This window comes from Canis lupus, chromosome 6 (genome assembly GCF_048164855.1).
Source record: "Canis lupus baileyi chromosome 6, mCanLup2.hap1, whole genome shotgun sequence".
NCBI classification, from domain to species: Eukaryota; Metazoa; Chordata; class Mammalia; order Carnivora; family Canidae; genus Canis; species Canis lupus.
This window is the reverse complement of record NC_132843.1, coordinates 52,844,317-52,866,600: the sequence shown is the minus strand read 5'-3', so window position 1 is coordinate 52,866,600 and position 22,284 is coordinate 52,844,317. Positions and strand designations below refer to the sequence as shown.

The window sequence follows — 22,284 nt, the reverse complement described above, 5'->3', positions numbered from 1 at the left end:
GTGATGTTGAACACCTTTTCATTTATCTGTTGGTAATTTGTATATCTTCTTTGGGAAAATGTCTGTTCAGAGCATTTGTCCATTGTTAAATCAGATTTGATTTGTTTTGATTTTTTCCTATTGAGTTGTATGGGTTTCTTACATCTTTTGGGTGTTAACCCCATATTTCCTCCCATTCTGTACATTGCCTTTTCATTTTGTTGATTGTTTCTTTTGCTGTGCAGAGCTTTTTTAGTTTGATGTAGTCCCACTTCTTGATGACTACTTTTGTTGCTTGTACTTTGGTGTCATTTTCCAAAAATCATTGCCGAGACTGATGTCAAGGAACTTTTCCCCTCTGTTTTCTTCTAGGAGTTTTACATTTTCAAGTCCTTAATCCTAATCCTATCTCAGTCCTTTTTTCTTTTGTAAGTCAAATTAATTTTCATGAGTGGTGTTAGGGGCCCAATTTCATTTGTTTCTATATGAATATTTAGTTTTCCCAGTACCATTTTTTTGAAGAAACTATCCTTTACCCTCTTGAGTATTTCTGGCTCTCTTGTCAAATAAATATTAGTTGACCTTTATATGTGGGTTTATTTTGAGCTCTAAATTGTTTCATTGATCTAATACCTGTTTTTATGCTTAATACCATACAGTTTGATTACCATAGCTTTGTGACATATTTTTAAACCAGAAAGTATAATGCCTCCATCTTTATACTTTTTCAAGATTGCTTTGGCTATTTTGAGTCATTTATGGTTCTATACAATTTTTTGTATTTTGTTCTATTTTTGTGAAAATGACATTGGAATTTTGATAGAGAGGATATGATTCCATAGATGTCTTTGGGTACTATGGATATTTTAATTATAATAACTTGTCCCATCATTGAACACAGCATATCTTTACATTTATTTGTGTCTTCAGATTTCTTTCATCAATATCTTATAGTTTCAGTAAATATATCCTTCACTTATTTGCTTAAATTTATTCCTAAGAATTTTATTGTTTTTGATGCTATTGTAAATGAGATTGTTTTATTTTCTTTTATATAGTTGTTAGTGTATAGGAGTACAAATGATTTTTATGTATTGATTTTTTAATCCTGAAACTTTATTGAATTCACTTATCAATTCTAACAGTGTTTTGGTACTCTTAAGGATTTTCTATATAAGAATTGAGTCTTCAGTAAATAGACACAATTTCATGTCTTCCTTTCCAATTTGTATACCTTTATATCTTTTTCTTGCCTAAGTGCTCTAGCTAGTTCTTCCAATATTATATTGAATAAAAGTGTCAAGAGTAAGCCTTTTTGCTAATTTTAGAATAAAAGCTTTCAGTTTTCCACTGTTGAGTATGTTATTGGTAATTGGATTTTCATATATGGCCTTTTTATGCTTACTTTCTATTCTTAGGAGTTTTATCAAGAAAGAATGTTGAATTGTGTCAGATGCCATTTCTGCATCTATTGAGATGACCATATGATTTTTGTCTTTTCTATTAATGTGATATATCGTGGTTTTTTTTTATTTGTGTATGCTAAATCATCTGTATATCCCAGGGATAAATCCTATTTGGTGATGGTATGTGCTTTGCATTCAGTTTGCTAGTATTTTATTGAGAATTTTTATATCTCTGTTCATCAGGGATATTGATCTATAGTGTTTTGTTTTATGTTTTTCCTTGTGTCCTTATCTGGCTTTGTATCAGGGGTAACTCTTCAATTTTTTGGAGGAGTTTGAGAAGGATTGACATGGATTCTTCTTTAAATGTTTTCTAGGAGTACCCTGTGAAGCCATCTGGTCTTAGGCTTTTCTTTTTTGCAAGGTTTTTGGTAATTGATTCAAGCTGACTCTTTATTAGTCTGTTCAGATTTTCCACTTCATGATTCAGCCTTTTTTTTTTTTTGAGATCACAAATAATTTTTATTTTTAAAATTTAATATCAATTTGCCAACATACAGTATAACACCCAGTGCTCATCACATCACATGCCCTCCTTTATTGCCTGTCACCTAGTTACCCTATCCCCCCACGCACCTCCCATTCAGCAACCCTCAGTTTCCCAGAGTTAAAAGTCTCTCATGGTTTGTCTTCCTTTCTGACTTTTACCCATTCAGTTTCCCCTCCTTCCTTTATTATTCCCCTTTATTCTCCTCCTGCTATTTCTTATATTCCACATATGAGTGAAACCATATGATAATTGTCTTTCTTCAACTGACTTACTTCACTTAACATTATACCCTCCAGTTCCATCCACATCAATTTAAATGGTAGGTATTCATCCTTTCTGATGGCTGAATAATATTACATTGTATAAGTATACCACATCTTCTTTATCCATTCATCTGTTGAAGAGTGGACATTGCTGCTATGAACATTGGGATGCAGGTGCCCCTTTCTTTCACTACATCTGTATTTTTGCAGTAAATACCCACTAGTGCAATTGCTAGGTCATAGGATATCTCTATTTTTAACTTCTTGAGGAACCTCCATACTGTTTTCCAGAGTGGGTGTACCAGCTTGCATTCTCACCAACAGTGTAAAGTAGGTTCCCCTTTTTCCACATCCAGACCAATATTTGTTGTTTCCTATCCTGTTGATTTTAGCCATTCTTAGTGTTATAACATGGTAACAAATCATTGTGGTCTTGATTTGTATTTTCCTGATGACAAATGATGTGGAGCATTTTTTTTCATGAGCCTATTGGCCATGTGTAGGTCTTCTTTGGAGAAATGTCTGTTCATGTCTTTTGCCCATTTCTTGACTGGATTGTTTGTTTTTTGGGTGTTAAGTTTGATAAGTTCTTTATAGATCTTAGATATTAGCCCTTTATCTAATAGGTCATTTACAAATATCTTCTCCCATTCTGTAGGTTGCATTTTAGTTTTGTTGACTACTTGCTTTGCTCTGCAGAAGTTTTTTATTTTGATGAAGTTCTAGCAGTTCATTTTTGCTTTTGTTTCCCTTGCCTTTAGAGATGTGTCTTGCAAGAAGTTGCTGTGGCTAAGGTCAAAAAGTTTGCTCCTGTGTTCTCCTCTAGGATTTTGGTGGATTCCTGTCTCACAATTAGGTCTTTCATTCATTTTGAGTTTATCTTTGTGTATGGCATAAGAGAATGATCTAGTCATTCTTCTGAATGTGGCTCTCCAGTTTTCCCAACACCATTTCCAACACTGTCTTTTTTCTATTGGCTATTCTTTCCTGCTTTGTCAAAGATTAGTTGGCCATGGAGTTGGTCTATTTCTGGGTTCTCTATTCTGTTCCATTGATCTGTGTGTCTGTTTTTGTGCCAGTAACATGCTGTCTTAATGATCACAGCTTTGTAATACAGCTTGAAGTCCGGCATTGTGATGCCCCCAACTTTGGTTTTCTTTTTCAGTATTCCTTTGGCTAAAGTATTTTGCTTTCATTTTTGAAGGACAACTTTGTGTAAAGTATATTTGGTTGGCTTTTTTTTTTTTTTTCTTTTCAGCACTTTGAATTTACCATTCCACTTATTCCTGGCCTGTAAGGTTTCTGCTGAGGAATCTCCTTATGGTCTTCCCTTGTAGGAGATCTTTTTTTTTTATTTTTTCTCTCACTCTCTCTTCTTACTTTTAAAATTCTTAAAAAAATAAAAATAAAATAAAATAAATAAAATTCTTTCCTGGGACACCTGGGTGGCTCAGTCAGTTGAGCATATGACTCTTGGTTTTGGGCTCCATGCTTAGCAGGGAGTCTGCTTGAGATTCTCTCCCTCTCCCTGTGCTCCTATCCATGCTTGCATATGCTCACTCTCTCTCTCAACTCAATAAATAATATCTTTAAAAAAATAGATAAAATTCTCTCTTTGACTTTGATTTTACATGATTTTATGTGTCTTATAGAACATTGTTTTACATGTAGATTGAAATTTTGTGGTGAATTATTAATATTGTGATACTCATATCTCTCCTGAGACTTGGGACATTTGCAACCATTCTTTCTTTCTTCTTTTTTTTTCCTCAGCCATTATTTCCTAAGTAAATTTTCTGCCCCTTTCTTTCTCTTCTCATTCTGGGACTCCAGTGATATGTAGATTGTTTTCTTAATGCACAAGCTTGAAGTTAGCCTTTCCTGCTGTGCACCTGCATTTCCACTGCCATGTGCACTTCCATTGTCTGTGATGATACCATATAGTCTCAGGAATGTACACGGAGAGCATAATTAGAGATTCATTTCATATTAATAATTAATTTCTTTTCATTATTGAGTGATATGTCATTGCATTCATCTATTAAGGGTTATCTGGGATGTTTCCAGTTTTTCTCAATTACAAATAAAGTCTGTGAACTTAACTGATTGAGCCACCCAGGCATCCCAAGAGTTCTTTTATATATTGGATACAAGACTTTATCAGACATAGGATTTGTAGACATTTTCTCCTAGTCTTTGGCTTACCTTTTTATTCTCCTAAGAGTGTCTTTTAGAGTGCAGAATTTTATATATTTATGTAGCACAATTGATTTCATATTTCCTGAATTACAATTTTGATATTGTATCCAAGAAATTCTCTTGCAAAGATTTTTCTCCTCTGTTTTCTTCTACAAATGTTACAGTCTTAGGTTTTACACTTAAGTCTATAATATGTTTTGAGTTAATTTTTGTATATGGTATGAAGAATGGATCAAAGTTCTATGCATGTCCAATTATTCAAGCATTATTTGTTGAATACACTATCCTTTTATCCTTTTATCTATTGGATTGTTATTTGTGAAAAATCCTTTATCCATGTATGTGCATTTCATTTCTGTACTGTAATTAGTGCTGTCCATCACTTTTGTAACTCTTGATACCAATAGCACAGTGTCTTCAGTATAGTGGCTTTATAGAAAATTATTAAATGAAGTAGTATTCCTTCAACTTTTTTTCCACAGGAATTTTGGCTATTCTAGATATTATGCATTTTCATATTATTTTATAATCAGTGTATTCGTTTCCTTAAAATTCTGGGGTATTGATTCAGGATGCATTGAATATATATGTTAATTTTGGAAGAATTGGTTTCTTAACAGTATTGTCTTTTGACCCAAGAAAAGGATCTCTCTTTCCATTTATTTAGATTTTCTTGAATATCTCATAGTGGTGTTTTATTGTTTTCAGGTTTTTCATATCTTGTGTCAGATTTATCCCTAAGATTTTCATATTTCTGTTGCTATTCTGAACACTCTTTTAAAAAAATTTCAACTGATTATTCGTTGCTTGTATATAGAAATATTTTTTAATATTGGTTCTGAATTCTGCAACCTTGGTAAATTTATTTATTACTTATTTTTAATAACTTTCCTTTAAAGATTCCATCACATTTTCCACATAGGTGAATGTATTATATATAAATAAAGATAACTTCATCTTGTCAGATCAGGAAACCTTTTAATTATTTTTTAGTTTGTTTATATGGTGAATTACATTGATTTTTCAAATGTTAATTCAGCCTTGGGCTTCTGTATTAAATCCACTCATGTATCCTTTTTATGTATCAGTGGATTAAATTTGCTAACTTTGTTTTGCTTCTATGTTCATAAGGTATTTGTGTGTAGTTTTCTTGTGTTGTAAAATTTTTATGATAATGCTGGCTTCATAGGTTGATTTGGAATATATTCCATTCTATTTAACTTCCTGGGAGACCATGTGCAGAATGGTATTATTCCTTTAAATATTGGATAAGATATTCCAGTAAAGCCATCTGAACCCTTGTTTTCTTTATGGGAAGATTTTGTTTATTTATTTATTTTTATTTATTTATTCATGAGAGACACAGAGAGAGAAGCAGAGACGTAGGGAGAGGGAGAAGCATACAGAAGCTCCCTGTAGGGAGCCTGGTGAGGAACTCGATCCCAGGACCCTAGGATCACACTCTGAGCCAAAGGCAGACGCTTAACCACTGAGCCACCCAGGTGTGGGAAGATTTTAAACTGCAAATTCAATTTCTTTAATAGGTACTGTTCACATTCTTTATTTCTTCTTGAGTGAGCTCAAGTAGCTTGAATCGTTAAGGAATTTCTAAATTTAAGGTTGTTCTGTATTAATATTTCCTTATTATTTTATTAATACCAACAGAATCTATAGTGATATATAACCTCTCTCAATCCAGAGATTGGTAAATTATGTCTTTTTTTTTCTCATGATCATAGTTGTTTGAGGGTATCATATTTTTTTTTAATCTCAAAGAACCAACTTTTGGTTTCATTGATTTTCTGTACATTTATATTATATATTTAATTAATTTCTGTTCAGTTGAATATTATTTCTGTTTCTGAGCTAACTTTGGGTTCAGTTTGCTCCTTTTGTAGCTTCTTAAGTTGGAAGTAGGATCATTTATTTAAGACCTTTCTTCTTCTATACTGAAAGTATATAGGACTGTAAATTTCTCTTTAAGCACTGCTTTAGGGATATACCATAGATTTTGATATATCCTGTTTTTATTTTTATTTTTATTCCATTCAAAACACTTTCCAATTCCCCTTTTACTACTTCTTTGACACATAAGTTATTTAGGAAGGAGTTAGTTTATTTCTGAATATTTAGGAATTTCTGAGAGACCTATGTGTTACTAATTTTTAATGTGATCCCATTACTGTTAGAGAAGATACTTTTTATTTAAATTCCAGTTACCATGCAGTATAATATTAGTGTCAGGTGTTTCAATATTTCTATATTGGCTTGGTGCTCATCACACAAAATGCACTTCTTAATCCCCTTCACCTATTTAACTCATCCCCCCCCCACATCTGCCTCCCCTTTGGTAACCCATCAGTTTGTTCTCTATAGTGTTTCTTGGTTTGTCTCCCTTTCTTTCTCCTTTGCGCATTTGTTTTGTTTCTTAAATTTTATGAGTGAAATCATATAGTATTCATCTTTCTCTGACTTATTTTGCATAGCATTATAGTCTCTAGCTCCATCCATGTTATTGCAAATGGCAAGATTTCATTCTTTCTCTTGGCTGAGTAATGTTCTATATGTATGTATCTCCTACATTTTCCTTAACCATTCATCAGTCAATAGAGGCTTGAGCTGTTTCTGTAATTTGGCTATTGTAGATAATGCTGTTAGGAACATCAGGGGGCATGTATCCCCTTGAATTGTATTTTTGTATTCTTTGGATAGTGCAATTGCTGGATCATAGGGCAGTTTATTTTTAATTTTTTATAGAACCTGCATATAGTTTTCCAGAGCAGCTGCACCAGTTTACATTCCCACATAGTACAAGAGGGTTCTCCTTTCTTGACATCCTTGCCAACACCTGTTGTTTCTTGTGATTTTGATTTTAGACATTCTGACAGGTGTGGTGTGATTTGTAATTTTGATCTGAATTTTCCTGATGATGAGTGATTTCAAGCATCTTTTCATGTATCTTTCAGGCCATCTCTACGTTTTTGAAAAAAAAAAGCCTCTTCGTGTCTTCTGCCCACTTTTTAATTAGATTATTATTATTTTCTGTGTATTGAGTTGTATAAGTTCTTTATACATTTTGGACACTAACCCTTTATCAGATAATGTTATTTCCAAGTATCCTCTCCCATTCCATAGGTTGCCTTTTAATTTTGTTGATTGTTTCCTTTGCTGTGCAGAACCTTTTTATTTTGATAGAGTCCCAATAGTTTATTTTTGCTTTTGTTTCCCTTGCCTCAAGAGACATATCTAGAAAGAAGTTGTTACAGTCAATGTCTAAGAAGTTACTGCCTGTGTTCTTTAGGATTTTTATGGTTTCAGGTCTCACATTTAGGTCTTTGATACATTTTAAATGTATTTTTGTATGGGATGTAGCAAAGTAGTACAGTTTCATTCTTTTGCATGTTGCTGTTCAGTTTTTGCAACACTATTTGTTAAAGAGACATTTTTCTCATTGGATGTTCTTTCCTGCTTTGTCAAAGATTAATTGAGCATATAATTGTAGGTTCACTTCTTGGTTTTCTGTTTATTCTCTTGATCTATGTGTCTGTTTTTGTGCCAGTACCATACTGTTTTGAACACTACAGCTTTGTAATATAACTTGAAGTCCAGAATTGTGATGCCTCCAGCTTTGCTTTTCTTTCTCAAGGTTGCTTTGGCTACTTGAGGTCTTTTGTGGTTTTATACAAATTATAGGATTGTTCTAGCTCTGTGAAAAATGCTATTAGTATTTTGATAAGGATTGCATTTAAATGTGTAGATTGCTTTGGACATTACAAATATTTTAACAATGTTTGTTTTCTCAGTCCATGAGCATGGAATGTCTTTTAATTTCTTTGTTGTTTTCAATTTCTTTTTTTTTTAATTTTTTATTTATTTATAATAGTCACAGAGAGAGAGAGAGAGAGAGAGACAGGCAGAGACACAGGCAGAGGGAGGAGCAGGCTCCATGTACCGGGACGTGGGACTCGATCCCGGGTCTCCAGGATCGCGCCCTGGGCCAAAGGCAGGCGCCAAACCGCTGCGCCACCCAGGGATCCCCTGTTTTCAATTTCTATATAGAGTATTATGTCATCTGCAAGTAGTGAAAGTTTCACTTCTTCCTTGCCAAGTTGGATGCATTTTATTTTTGTTGTCTGATTGCTGTGGCCAGGACTTTCAGTACTATGCTAAATAACAGAGGTGACAGTGGATATCCTTGTCTTGTTCTTGACCATCAAGGAGACACTCAGTTTTTCCCCATTGAGGATGATATTAGCTGTAGATTTTTATAGATGGCCTTTATTAAGTTGAAGTATGTTTGCTCTAAACCTACTTTGTTGAGGGTTTTTATCATGAATGGATGTAGTACTTTGTCAAATGCTTTTTTGCATCTATTGAAAGGAACATATGGTTCTTGTCCTTTCTTTTATTAATGTGGTATATCCTCTTGATTGATTTGTGAATATTGAACCACCCTTGCAACCCAAGGTCCTTTGGTCCTTTCTCTTTCTTCTTTAGGTCCTTTCTCTTCTTTTTGAGAAGGCTGGCTATAAGTTTATCAGTTTTATTAATATTTTCAGAGGACTAGCTCCTGGTTTTTCATCTGTTCTATTGTTGTTGTTGGGTTGTTGTTGTGGTTTTTTGTAGTCATTGTTTTAGTTTTTATATCATTTATTTCTGTTCTAAACATTATTATTTCCTTCTTCTGCTGTCTCTAGGCTTCATTTGTTGTTCTTTTTCTAGCTCCCTTAGGTATAAAGTTAGGTTGTTTATTTGATATTTTTCTTGTTTGGCTTTCCTGGTCTCTTGGTTCCATCTCTTGAACTCTAGAGTTCTTTTGAGTTCTGCCAGGATTTTCCCTCTCTGTGTCATGACCTGGAAACTCTCAAGACATTATTCTGGGGCAGTCATAGGGCCATCTCACTTACTTCTTATCTGTTAGGTCACTGTCCTTCATTATCTGATGTCCATTGTTGTGAAAATCTTTATTTTGTACATTTTCATCTGGTTGTTGTCGTTGTTGTTATTTCAGGTAAGGATTTAAATCTGGTACCCATTACTCTGTTGTGTTAACTTCCTAGAGCTGCCAAAACAAAGTACCACAAACTGGCTCATTTAATAAAACAACAGAAATTTATTTTCTCACGGTTTCTGAAAATTAGAAAGCCAAAAATCACAGTGTTAGCAGGACCATATTCCCCCCGAAGGCTTCAGAATCCTTCCTTTTCTCTTCTTAGGTTTTGGTGGCTTCCACTAATCCTCAATATTTCTTGGCTCATAGCCATATCACTCTATTCTCTGCCTCCATCCTCACATGGCCACCCTCCCCCTGTATCCGTATCCTCTCCTATTCTTTTTTTTTTTTAACTTTTATTTATTTATGATAGGCACACAGTGAGAGAGAGAGAGAGGCAGAGACACAGGCAGAGGGAGAAGCAGGCTCCATGCACCGGGAGCCCGACGTGGGATTCGATCCCGGGTCTCCAGGACCGCGCCCTGGGCCAAAGGCAGGCGCCAAACCGCTGCGCCACCCAGGGATCCCTCCTCTCCTATTCTTATAAGGACACAAGTCATTGAATTTGAGGTCCAACCTAGCCCATTATGACCTTATCTTAACCAATTACCTCTGCAAAGACCCATTTCTAAATAGGGTCAGATTCTAAGTTTCAATGGGGCATGAATTTTGGGAGATCACTGTTCAACCCATTATATTTCTCTTGGTTATAAGCAGAAGTCTACTATATGCTTTCAATACAACTTCATTTAGAAAAAATTTTTTTAGGGATCCCTGGGTGGCGCAGCGGTTTGGCGCCTGCCTTTGGCCCAGGGCGCGATCCTGGAGACCCGGGATCGAATCCCACGTCGGGCTCCCGGTGCATGGAGCCTGCTTCTCCCTCTGCCTGTGTCTCTGCCTCTCTCTCTCTCTCTGTGTGACTATCATAAATAAATAAAAATTTAAAAAAAAAATTTTTTTAGAGAAATTGATTCATTGAGTGCAAAAACACTGTTTAAATCAGAGAGCATTCAACACAATTTTTTAATTCCCAGGGTTTTTGTTTTGTTTTATTTTTATTTATTCATGAGAGAGAGTGAGAGAGAGAGAGAGAGGCAGAGACACAGGCAGAGGGAGAAGCAGGCTCCATGCAGGGAGCTGGACGTGGGACTCGATCCTGGGTCTCCATGATCACACCCTGGGCTGAAGGCAGCTCTAAACCGCTGAGCCACCCGGGCTGCCCTAATTCCCAGTTTTTTAACTGTATTGCTTGGTTTCAGACAGAGAATCAAGCCTTTTGTTGACATGAATATTAGGGGAACAGATCTAAAATACATCAAAAATAGTCACACAAACATCCCACACCTTCTGTCCATGCAAAGACAGCATGGAAAATGGCATCAGAATGATCTTGCAGAAACTTCCTAAATGAAAACACCCCAGTCACCTGCTCTTAAGGTTGAGCATGGCTACCACAGAATCCCATCCAAAGATCCTGGGCAACGCATGTGTGCAGCCAAAAAACATATGGGGCTGAAAAAGCCCACCGTCCCTGGAGCAGGTCTAAGTTTTGAGGACACTCCCCTCCCTCCCATCTGAAAGAGACTTTAGATTTCACACAACTGTAAAACCTTTTAATAGTGCCTTCCATGAAAAGTCAGTATGATGCAGTAGTATAAATATGTGAGCTTTGGGTTCTAATAGGCTTGATTTTAATTTAGCTCCATCACTTTTTTGCTGTGTGGATAGGGCAAGTTATTTAACTTCTCTGAATCTGAAGTTGCCCATCTGTAGAATTTATAATAAATACTTCTTTCACCATAAATTATCTTAAAGATAAAATGGTTTACTCTTTATATATCAACTAGTACAGTGCCTGGCATACAGTAGCCCTAATTACTGCCTTTACAGCTCAAATATTTGCTAAATAAATTAAATATTTACAACTATTGCATATATTTCTTATTTTAATAAAGGTATAGAAATGGCTTATAAGAATGCATGAAATGAAATGCTAAAGTAATGCAACCAAGATTATAGGATTGCATTGATCATAATAGCCTACAAATTCTGATAGAACTCTTTTAAGTCTTAACTCTGAAGCTTCCTGTCAGTCAAGACAAAATGGAAAACAACGTATGTTACAAATTCTGTCAAAAGGGAAGAATCATATGAGTTTATTGGAAGAACCTAAACATTTTTATTAGAGGTCTCTAAAAGAAATTTTACTTAGAACTAGTAGACAATGCCTTAACTTTGTCTAGTATAACAATTGTATTACTGAACTTAATATGGCATTTTCTGTAGTAACTATCAGAAAATCAGTTTGGATATGTGAAATAGATTTTACTATCCTCATATTTAGGTATAGCTATTTTACATGTTTTGGATTATAGTTCTTTTTGTTGTTTTTAACATCTAGTGTTATATTAGTTTCAGGTGTACATTGTAGTGATTCAACACTTCCATACACCACCCTATGCTTATCACAGGTGCACTTCTTAATCTCCATCTCCTATTTCAGTCATTCCTCTGCCCACCTTTCCTCTGGTAATCATCAGTTTTTTCTTAGAGTATAGTTCTTTTTAATATTGCGGCTGCTTGTTGTTGAAGTTTTACCTTGTTTTCTACACATATACAATTCTTTCCCCCTGTTTTATTATATAGTAACATGTACCTTTAATACCATTTGCTTACTATTAAGCTTTAAAGAATCATTATCTTATTTTGGTTAGTGTCCTCAGCATCATAAGAAAATTATTTTATGTATGTATACTTTTTGTTTATTTTGTATAACATACATGTATTTATACATGTATTTCTCAATAATAACAAATGTTTTCCAATGAGCCAATTAATAATATTTTCAAAATAATGTAGTCTCTTCTTAGAACTACGTGTTACTATACTGAGTAGAAATGATTAAGTTGTTGATTCAATATGCCTGTCACTTAACACTCATCTATTTTACTCTTTTAGTTGCTCTTTATTTGCTTCTGAATCTTGCTGAAGATACACGTACAGAACTGAAGATGAGGAACAAGAACATAGTTCACATGCTGGTGAAGGCTCTTGATCGGGACAATTTTGAGCTACTTATCCTAGTTGTGTCATTCTTGAAGAAACTCAGCATCTTTATGGAGAATAAAAATGATATGGTAACTTATATTTAAATAGTCCATGTCCACTATTTTCAGGTTTGAATGTGTTGATAAAAAGTAAACACATTATATCCCTACTGAGATAATTCTGAATGAAAATTTTACAATAGCAGTAATTCACTTAAATGACTTCATTAGGAAATATATTCCTTATTAGTTCATATCCCACTTAATTGAGACTATTTGGATAACAATTTTATCCTAATATATTTCATAGGATATATCTTTCCATATTCAACATAATATGTAGAAAGTAATTTATATTCTAAGATTGTGCTTCAGAATCACCTGGCTTATTATTTTTCCCTTACATTATCTTCTTTCCTACATTTCTGATATTAGTGTGTAGAATTACAGTCTAGCCCAATTCCTCCTTATTAACCTGCCATTCTAGTTGGTTGCTTCAACCTGTTTATTTGGCTTCTTAAGATCTCCTGAAGCTATACCTTCTTTCTTTCTGTTTTATTAGTTCATGCCCTCTTTATTTATACCCTTTGCATTTTCTTGTTTGAAGTATTATAGTGAGTTCCTGTTTGCCATCTTATATTGTGGTGATGCAGCGGTCTTTAAGAAATACAAGTTGATTATATATAGTACTTCTGAAAAATATACACAATTCAGAAATAACGTAAAGACGGAATAAAAGTTATCTGCTTTTTTTCACATTAAAAAGTCTTTGTAAACACAGTGTTACATTACATAGATCATATATTAACCATACCTTGTTTTCAGATATTTAGGTTGTTTATAATTATAGCTATTATAAATAACACTTGAGTGAATACGTTTGTACATGCCTCACTGTCTATAGTTCTGATTAATTGCTTAGATTCCTAGAAATGAAATTGTTAGATCATTGGCCTTAACTACATTGAGGACCATTTTAGAAGTATATGCTAATACAAGTCATTATATCACTGTGTATTATTGGTGTAAGTGGATTCTCCTTCAGATAATCATAATATATAGTATTTCTACCTGCTCTTTTTTCTTATTTTGAAGTTAAATGTACTAGGAAGTACCTTATGCTCAGTGAATGACACAGCATAAAACTTGAGACTCCTATATCAGATTTAATAAGTGCTTTGAATTCTGATACTAGAAATAAATGAAATTTTATTTTGACCACAGATGTTTAATATCTGTCATTTTCATCATTAGTGTATAATTATTGGTGATCTGATGTATGCCTGATATTGTTTTAAGATTGAATTTACAAAAAAAAAAGATTGAATTTACTTAGTAATAAAAAACATTCTTGTTTTCATTGATCTTGTATTAAAGCAGACTATAATGAGACAATGATATATATTCTTGATTAGAGTGTAGCTAAATAATTGCTTCTCCTTGCTATAAATTGAAGTATATTTTTTTCCATTTACATGTTTAGATTAAGATCACTTTAGTAAGTTTGTAGAATTCAAATTGATTTGCCATCAGCATGTGTCTACTATGTTTTGGTTAGATTTATGTTTCGGAAATAAACTTATGTGTTAATTCTATCAAAAATGATCTCAAAATCATTATTAGAAATCATTTTCTGGTAAGATTTGGGGAGATACCATATAAATTTTCTCATCAAATCTAACATTTTATTAAGTAGGAAAAGCAGAGGTTCAGGAAGGGTCATTGATCCAAGGTCATAAAAATGATGTGATTAGCCACATTTTTACTATAGATGGCATGCATTTCATCTTTTATTGTGGAAGAAATGCATTTTTAAGGCATTGTGTAGAATCAAAATCTTAAGAGCTTGACTAGATCTTATGTCCATGTCTAGATTTAGCTAATTTTGCAAATGAAGACGCAGAAAATCAGAGAGGTTAAATAAATTACTCAATGAAACATCTGCAGGTATTTGGCTTCCTACTCCTCTATCTGTTCCAAGAGAGAAAAAAATGATTTTATATTTAAAAAAACATTTTTAGCAAGATTAGTGATAAGCAACTTTTGTTGGCTTCCAGAGACACTGAAAAAGAATTACTTAAAGGATGAAATAAAATTGCTGATAGATTGTTGATAAGCTGTCACTTTATATAAAACATTTAATAAAAGTACTAATTAACTATAAATTCCATTTTATAGACATAAAATTGAAAAGGCATTGCATGCTGAGACAATTACTAAATTTAGTTTTTGGGATTGGGCTTTTATCAATCAGAAACAGATGATTAGAAAGCTATGTCTAGTGTTTAGCCATCTGATTGGACTACATGGTACATATTTCACATTCCATTTTCTGCAATGGAAATACAAATTAATTTTTTAAAAAAACTCTCCAGTTACTTTATTATTAAGTTTGCTATAACAACCAGTGTGTGCTGTTGCTATTTCAAAAGAAAAATATTAACTTGATTTGATTAGTAACAGATGAGGCCTGTGGCAATTTTATTTAAAAAGGGTGGACAGGAGAAATGGTTGTTCTATTTGTGAGGTTGTGTTATTTGTCTAAATAAAATGTTCATTTTACTGTTGATATGAACTGATACTGACCTCGCTTTTTATAGTTAATGTATTTTAAAGGAAATTTAGTTCACTTTAAAAAGTCTTTCAATTAATGATTTAAATTGAGTTTGCATATTTACTAAGTAAATATAATAACAGAAAGGGAATAGGTCATATTAGAATATGATTTTAAGAGGAAAAAGAGAAAGGATATGTATTCCTTAGATTGCTTATTTTCTATTAAGTTTTCAGAGGTATTTTTTTAAATTTGGATAGGTCTTTTATCAGTTATATGTTTTGCAGGCATTTTCTCCTTTTCTGTGACTTTCCGTAACGCAGAAGATTTTAATTGTTATGAAGTCCAGTATATCAAAAGTAATTTTTTTAGTAGATTGCATTTTGGTGTTGTATCTAAGAAATATTTGCTTAACTCAAGGTCACAAAAAGTTCTTCTATTTTCTCTGAGAAGTTTTGTAAGACATGTGTTATTGTTTATGTTTTAATCTAGGATATTCATTTTTAGTTAATTTTATATGGTACGAAGTATGGATCAAGATTCAAGTTTTGAATAAAGATGTCCAATTGTTCCAGCACCATTTGTTGAAAAAAAAGTCCTTTCTCTACTAAATTGCCTTTGCAATTGCTTTTGTACCTTTTTTGGAAACCAATTGGCTATATATGTGTGGTTTTATTTTTATTTTTATTTTTATTTTTATTTTTATTTTTATTTATTTTTTTTTGGTTTTATTTTTAGACTCTCCTATTTCACTTATATACCTGTCTGTGCTCTCATTGATAAATATTTGCCTTGATTACTGTAGCTGTATAGTAAGTCTTGAAATCAGGTGGTATAAGGGCTCAAATGTTATTATTCTTTTTCAAATTTTTCTATTTAATATTCTTTACCTTTCTATATACATTTAGAGTCAACTAATCTATTTCTTAAAAAAAAAAACAAACCAGGAATCTTGACTGGGATTGCATTAAAATTATTGGCAAGATTCAATATATTAACTACACCAGATTTTCCCCCATGAACATAGTATAGTGCTCCATTTATTTAGATCTTTCCATCATTTTATGGTTTTTAGCATAAATGTTTTACACATATTTTGTTAGATTTATACCTGTTTTACTATTAGAAATAGTTCTTAAAAAATAAATGATCAGTTTCCTGTTGTTGAATAATGGCATATAGAAGTTACAATTGATTTTTGTATATTTACTTTGTGTCCTATGACCTTACTGAATTCAGTTTTGTCATTGTAATGGCTTTTTATAGATTCTTAGAGATTTTCTAAGTAGACTATTATGTTATCTATAAATAGAAAGTTGTATTTCTTTCATTTAAATCTGTATGTTTGCTCTTTCTCAGCTCGTTGTTTTCTTTTTTCTTTCTTTCCTTCTCTCCTTTATTTTCCCTTACTGTGCTGGCGAAGCCCTCTAGTATGATGTTAAGGAATGCTACAAATGGATACTTCTGTCTTGTTACCAATCTTAGGAGGAAAACAATGTGTTTTACTATTAAATATAATGTTACGTAGATTTTTTGTAAACACTGTGTCAGCTTATATAAGTTCTAGGTCTAGTTTGCTGAGACTTTTTATCATAAATGGATGTTAGATTTTTGTTAAAGGCCTTTTCTGCATCAGTTGAGATGATCACATGGTTTTTCTTCTTTTGACTGTAGACATAGTGAATTGCATTGATTGACTTTAGATATTGAGCCAATCTTACATTCAGAGGATAAATATCACTTCTTCATGATATACTGCCTTTTTATATATTGCTAGATTTGATTAGGTATATATTGTTATGGATTTTTGTGTCTGTGTTCATGAGGGATTACTAGTTTATAGTTTTCTTATGATGTCTTGGTCTGGTTTTGCTATTAGAATGACTGTGTCCTTATAGAATGAGTTGGGGAACATTCCCTTTTCAGTTTTTCTGGAACAGTTTGTGTGTGGTATTATTTCAGTTTAAATATTTAATAATATTCACCAGTAAGAAAGTCATCTGGGCCTGGAGTTTACTAATTTCTTTCATAGCAGTGAGACTATCATGTTATCTGTTTCTATTTGAGTGGTAGCTTTGTAGTTTTTATCTTTCAAGGAATATATCCAGTTCATCTATGTTGTCAAATGTATAGGCATAAGAATTTTTTATACTTTTCCCTTCTTATGTTTTTAGAGTCCAAAGGACTACGGTGATTATTCCTCATTTCATTCCTGATATTGGTACTTTGTTTCTTCTTTCTCTCTCTTTTATAGGTTAGTCATTTATCAATATTATTAATATTTTCAAAGAACCAGCTTTTGGTTTCATTATTGATTATTGGAATATATTTTTACTGTATTCAGAATTCTAAGTTGACATACTTTATAAATATCACTCCATTTTCTGGCTTTCATAGTTTTTGACAAAAAGCATAATTTAATACTTATATTTTGTCTACTATGTCTTTTATTTTCTACCTGCCTGCAAGATTTTATCTTTGCTTTTCAGCAGTTTGAACATATGTCTTTCTAGGCATATGTGTATGTTTGTGTGTGTTGTATTATACTTAGAGTTCCTTGAACTTATATATGTGGTTTGATTATTTCATTATTTTTGGAAAATCCTTAGCCATTATCTCTTCAAATACTACTTCTGTCCCATTCTGCACCTCTTCTACTGGATTTCAGTTATGCATGTTAATCCATTTGTTACTGTTTCATGGCTCTTAGATACTGTGTTGCTATTTTATTCTTTTCAGTTTTTTTTCTTTTTCTTTCTTTTTTTTGGGGGGGATTCAGTTTAGAAAATTTCTATTGACCTGCCTCCAGGCTTAATTACTCTGTCATTAGCTATATCGAGTCTGCTAGTGAGCCCATGAAGGTTTTCTTTCTCTGTAGTGTATGTGTGTGTGTACTTAATGTTTCCATTTAATTCCTTCAGTATCTTTTTCTCTGCAAATTCTCTGTTCATTTGTTATCCATTTTTTCCAGTAGAGCCTTTAACATATTAATCACTATTATTAATAGTAATTCTTTGATGTTATTTTAAATTCTCTGATAATTATACATGTCATATTTAAGTCTGGTTCTGTTAGCTGCCTTCAGTAGGGTATTCTCTTGGTCTTCATGTATCATAATTTCTGATTGAAAGCTAGACACCAGATGTAGATTAGTTGAGATTGAGATAAATACTATCTATATCTAAAAATGGGCAGACCTGGGGCAACCTGGGTGGCTCAGTGGTTTAGCGCCGTCCTTCAGCCCAGGGCATGATTCTGGAGACCTGGGATCGAGTCCCACGTCAGGCTCCCTGCGTGGGGCCTGCTTCTCCCTCTGCCTGTGTCTCTGTCTCTCTCTCTGTCTCTCATGAATAAATAAATAAAATCTTTTTTAAAAATGGGCTGACCGTATTTTCTCAGCCTTTAATGTGTGAGATTAAGTCAATCTTGTCAGGAGTTTAGCTGTATTTGGTTACTGTCCTCCATTATGAGCTCACACCCACATAGCGTTACTATGTCTTCAGTGTGGGGTATTGGTTGCCAGAGAGTTTTTCTCAGTGTTGATGTTCCATCCTTCTCTTCAGACTTTCCCAATGTGTCTGTGTTTCAAAGAGGACCTCTCACTTCATTTTAACCCCTCCCAACATTATAGCACTATATTGCTTGTTACTTGGCTTTTGCTAATTTGGTATCAGGGTCAAGGAAGAGGAGGGAAGAAAGGAGACTTTTTTTGTTCTAATTGAGCTTTAGGTAAGTCTTAGCTGGGTGTTGTGTCCATAGTTCTCAGCAGTGGGGCTTCCTAAGTCATCCTGTCAACACCTCTCCTCAGGAATTTTTTTCTCTTTTTCTCAGCTGCAGTGGGTCTTCACCTGTATTTTGGATGTGATAGGGTTTGAGCTTATTTTAAGTCTTTTTTTTTTTAGAGGAAAAAGGAGACAAAGATCTGGACAGAATTTTATGCCTTTTCCCCAGTGGCAGCAATTACCTCCCTAAGGTTCCCTCTACTGAGAGGGAAGTTTCCTTTGATCTCCGGTCCTGTCCCAAGTATTTTCTGTGATCTTCTGATAAGGTGCTTGGAAAAGACCTTGCAAGTGGTTTCAAACTCCCTGAAAATCTGCAGCTTCACAGTAGTCAGGCTACTTCACACTTGACCTTTAACAATTTGTTTAAAATTTTTCTTTCAGTCTTCTTTCCCAGTACAACTCTTTTTTCTCCAGGGATTTGCCATATATAAACCAGTGCTCATGACTCTTATCTTTTAAGGGTGCCTATTTTCCTTATATTTCAGGCCAGTTGATTTCCTTGCAACCTCAGGTTTCTGATGGTTATTTTTTAAGTTATGATTTTATATTTGGAATTTTCTTGTAGTTAAGAGTAGGAACCGCATATCCTGTTCAGATTTTTACATCCTAAGAGTAAATTTGAGGTTCTGCCTACTTTTCTTTTTTTTTTCCTTTTTCAGAAGTATTTTTTATTCATCTTTATATCTCCCACCCTGTCCAGCATAGGACTAGGCACATAGTTCTGCTTTTTTTTTTTTTTTAAATCACTAATGCCTCTACTTGACTACTTCTGTAGCATGTTAATTAATCTCACTGTTTCTGTTTTGGCCTCCTTCCAATACGTTTTCTACTTTGTAGTCAGAAGGATAATTTTTAGAGTTCCTTGAATGCTAAATTTTCCATGTCACCTCAGGGCCTTTGCACATGCTATTATTGTTTCCATCTAGGCTGCTCTTTGCCTCCTCAATTAACATTAGATAACTTCTGTTCATCTAGGAGATTATTCTTCCTCAGAGAAGCTGTCTTTGACAACTCTTCACACTGAGATTATATCAGACCCACTCATATTTTTCTTGGTACTATTTCTTTACTATGTATTACTCCTTTTAGTATATAAGCTCTATGAAGGCATGAATTATTTCTTCCTTGTTCACTAATGTGTTCCAGTGGTTTAAGGTAAAAATATTTGTTGAATGAATGAACAGAGCTAGAAAAGGTGTTATTCAGGCTATTGATAGAATTATGGTTTTGTATAAATTTGACAAATCTTTGTAACTGGCCTCTGTGAAAATTGTAGGAAGTTAACAAATGAATGATTGTCCCAGCTTGCTTAGAATACTGAACTCAGAGAAAGGGAGAGCCAAAGTTAAAGAGTCTTTGAAGACGGATTTGTACTTTTTAATTACAGTGTAACTGTGAAGATAGAGGTCTAAAGGAAAAATCATTGTTGGATTGTCAATTTCGTTTGTTTTTTTTTTTTTAAATCAATGTTCACTCCTTAGCATGGAATGAGAGGAAGAAGTTTTATTGAGGACTCAATTAGAAATGTGATTTTTTTGTAGTCAGTGAAAGACTGCAATTAAGAAATGGCAAGGGTGGGAATGCCTAGGTAGCACAACTCAGATAAGCTCCCACAGGTCATCATCTCAGGGTCGTGAGATCAAGCTCTTTTCCCTTTTCTGATTTTGCTTTGCATCCTTTCATTGTAATAAATCAGTTATGAAGATGAATACATGCTGAGTCCTGTGAGTCCTTCTAGCAAATTATTGAACCTTGGGGTAGTCTTCGGGCCCCCTAACACATTGACCAAGCCAGAAACCTGAAAGTCATCTTCACTTTCAGTGCTTTCTCTTCACTTCTCCTTCAGATGCTCTGACCATATCTCCTTAACATCTCTCAGATTATTTCCTCTTCATCTTCTTTTTCTTTCTTTGATTCAGACCCTAATCACATATAGTGCCTAATGCAAGATACTAAGTGTACCTACTTTTGATATCTGCCTATTTCAGTCCATCCTTATACAATGCCCCCAATTCATTTGTGTCCTATTCTTTGCATGCATATATTTATATATGTCTGTATGTAGTGATATGCTTATCTTTATGCTACTGTTCTGACCACATTACCCTCTGGACTTAAAATCATTTAGGCATTCTTCTTAGCAGAGCATTTAAAGCTTTTTGTGATTTGTCCAATATGCGTTTAACAGGCTCCTGCCATTTTCCAACTTATACTTTATGCCCTGCCATACCAAAGCATTTGCAGTGCCCCCCAGATAAGCTCTTTCAGGCCAAATGCCTATCCACTGGCTTTTTTTTGTCGATTGTCCTTGCCTTTCTTAACCAGAGATCAAATTATTACACATTTTAAAAAATTTGTTCATCATTTGAAGTCTTTTCTGTTTAGGTAGCTTAGTAGTTTTTCCATATTGCTTCCAGAGGACTTTGTGCATTCCATTTTTATTACATTACATTTTAATTATTTGTTGTATTTGTCTGCTCTCTTTTTAGACTGGAGAATCCTTGAAGGCCAAGACAAGATCTTGTTTGAGCTAGCACAGGGTTTGGCACTTAGATGGCATTCAATAATGTGTTTTCAAGAACCCAGTGTAATTTGTCCTCCAGTTGATACTGTTAAGTAGAGGAAGGAAGGGATGATGTAGAAATAATACATTTCTTTCCTCAAAAGTTTTATTTTAGAGAAGTTTATAGTTTAAAATGAGAATAAATAGATTAACACATAATTATAAAATGGATACACATGCGGGTAGAAAAACAATGAAAAGTAATTATTTGGGGTTTTTTTGTTTTTTTTGTTTTTTTTTTTTGCTGTATTGTACAACAGAACCTCACTGCAATTGTATTATTATATTACATAGGTGGAAATGGACATCGTTGAGAAACTGGTAAAAATGATACCTTGTGAACATGAAGATCTGCTGAATATCACCCTCCGGCTTTTACTAAACTTATCCTTTGACACAGGACTGAGGAATAAGATGGTACAAGTTGGACTGCTCCCCAAGCTCACTGCACTCCTAGGTATGCCTTCTAGAAATTAATGATAGTGTTGCTTCAAATTTCCAACACCACTGGAAAATTGAGCCTGTGTTGAAGTCTGCTGAGCAAAGATTATTCTGTATATGTTTTTTGATTGTGACTTAATACTAAAATAAGCTGAATGAATGAAAAATAACATGTGCCAGGATTTCCATGGTGCTATAGAATGAAATGGAATAGAAACTTTTAACTCTTGACTTCATTTATCCATATGAAAGTGAAACCAAAGTGAAAATATGAACATGCTATCAAAGAAGCAAGAAGGAAAGATTATATTCTCTTCAGTTTTTTTAAAAAGTGGATATCATTTAAGTCCTTATATTCTGCTATACTTTTAAAATAATGCTTTTGAGTACACAAATTGCCACAGCCTTTTTGTCATTAAATGCAAAAGGGCAATTTTTGTAGCATGAGATAGAAAATACTGTATTGGCAGATTTGGTTAGTAATACGTTATTTCCTTTAGCTGTTAG

The 22,284-nt window shown here is 33.6% G+C and overlaps 1 protein-coding gene across 6 annotated transcripts in view; it reads left to right on the top strand.

Annotated features, from left to right (window-relative positions):
* The window catches only part of KIFAP3 (kinesin associated protein 3), a 157,299-nt gene that overhangs the window by 43,718 nt on the left and 91,297 nt on the right, over positions 1 to 22,284 (top strand). For all 6 annotated transcript variants that reach the window (XR_012032990.1, XR_012032991.1, XM_072830539.1 and 3 more), the window contains 2 exons: positions 12,349 to 12,527; positions 21,631 to 21,793. Coding sequence is in view for 4 of the 6 variants with exons in the window: in XM_072830539.1 (XP_072686640.1) it covers positions 12,349 to 12,527; positions 21,631 to 21,793 (342 nt within the window). In the remaining 2 variants the exon portion in view is untranslated. The remainder of the gene's footprint in view (positions 1 to 12,348; positions 12,528 to 21,630; positions 21,794 to 22,284) is intronic.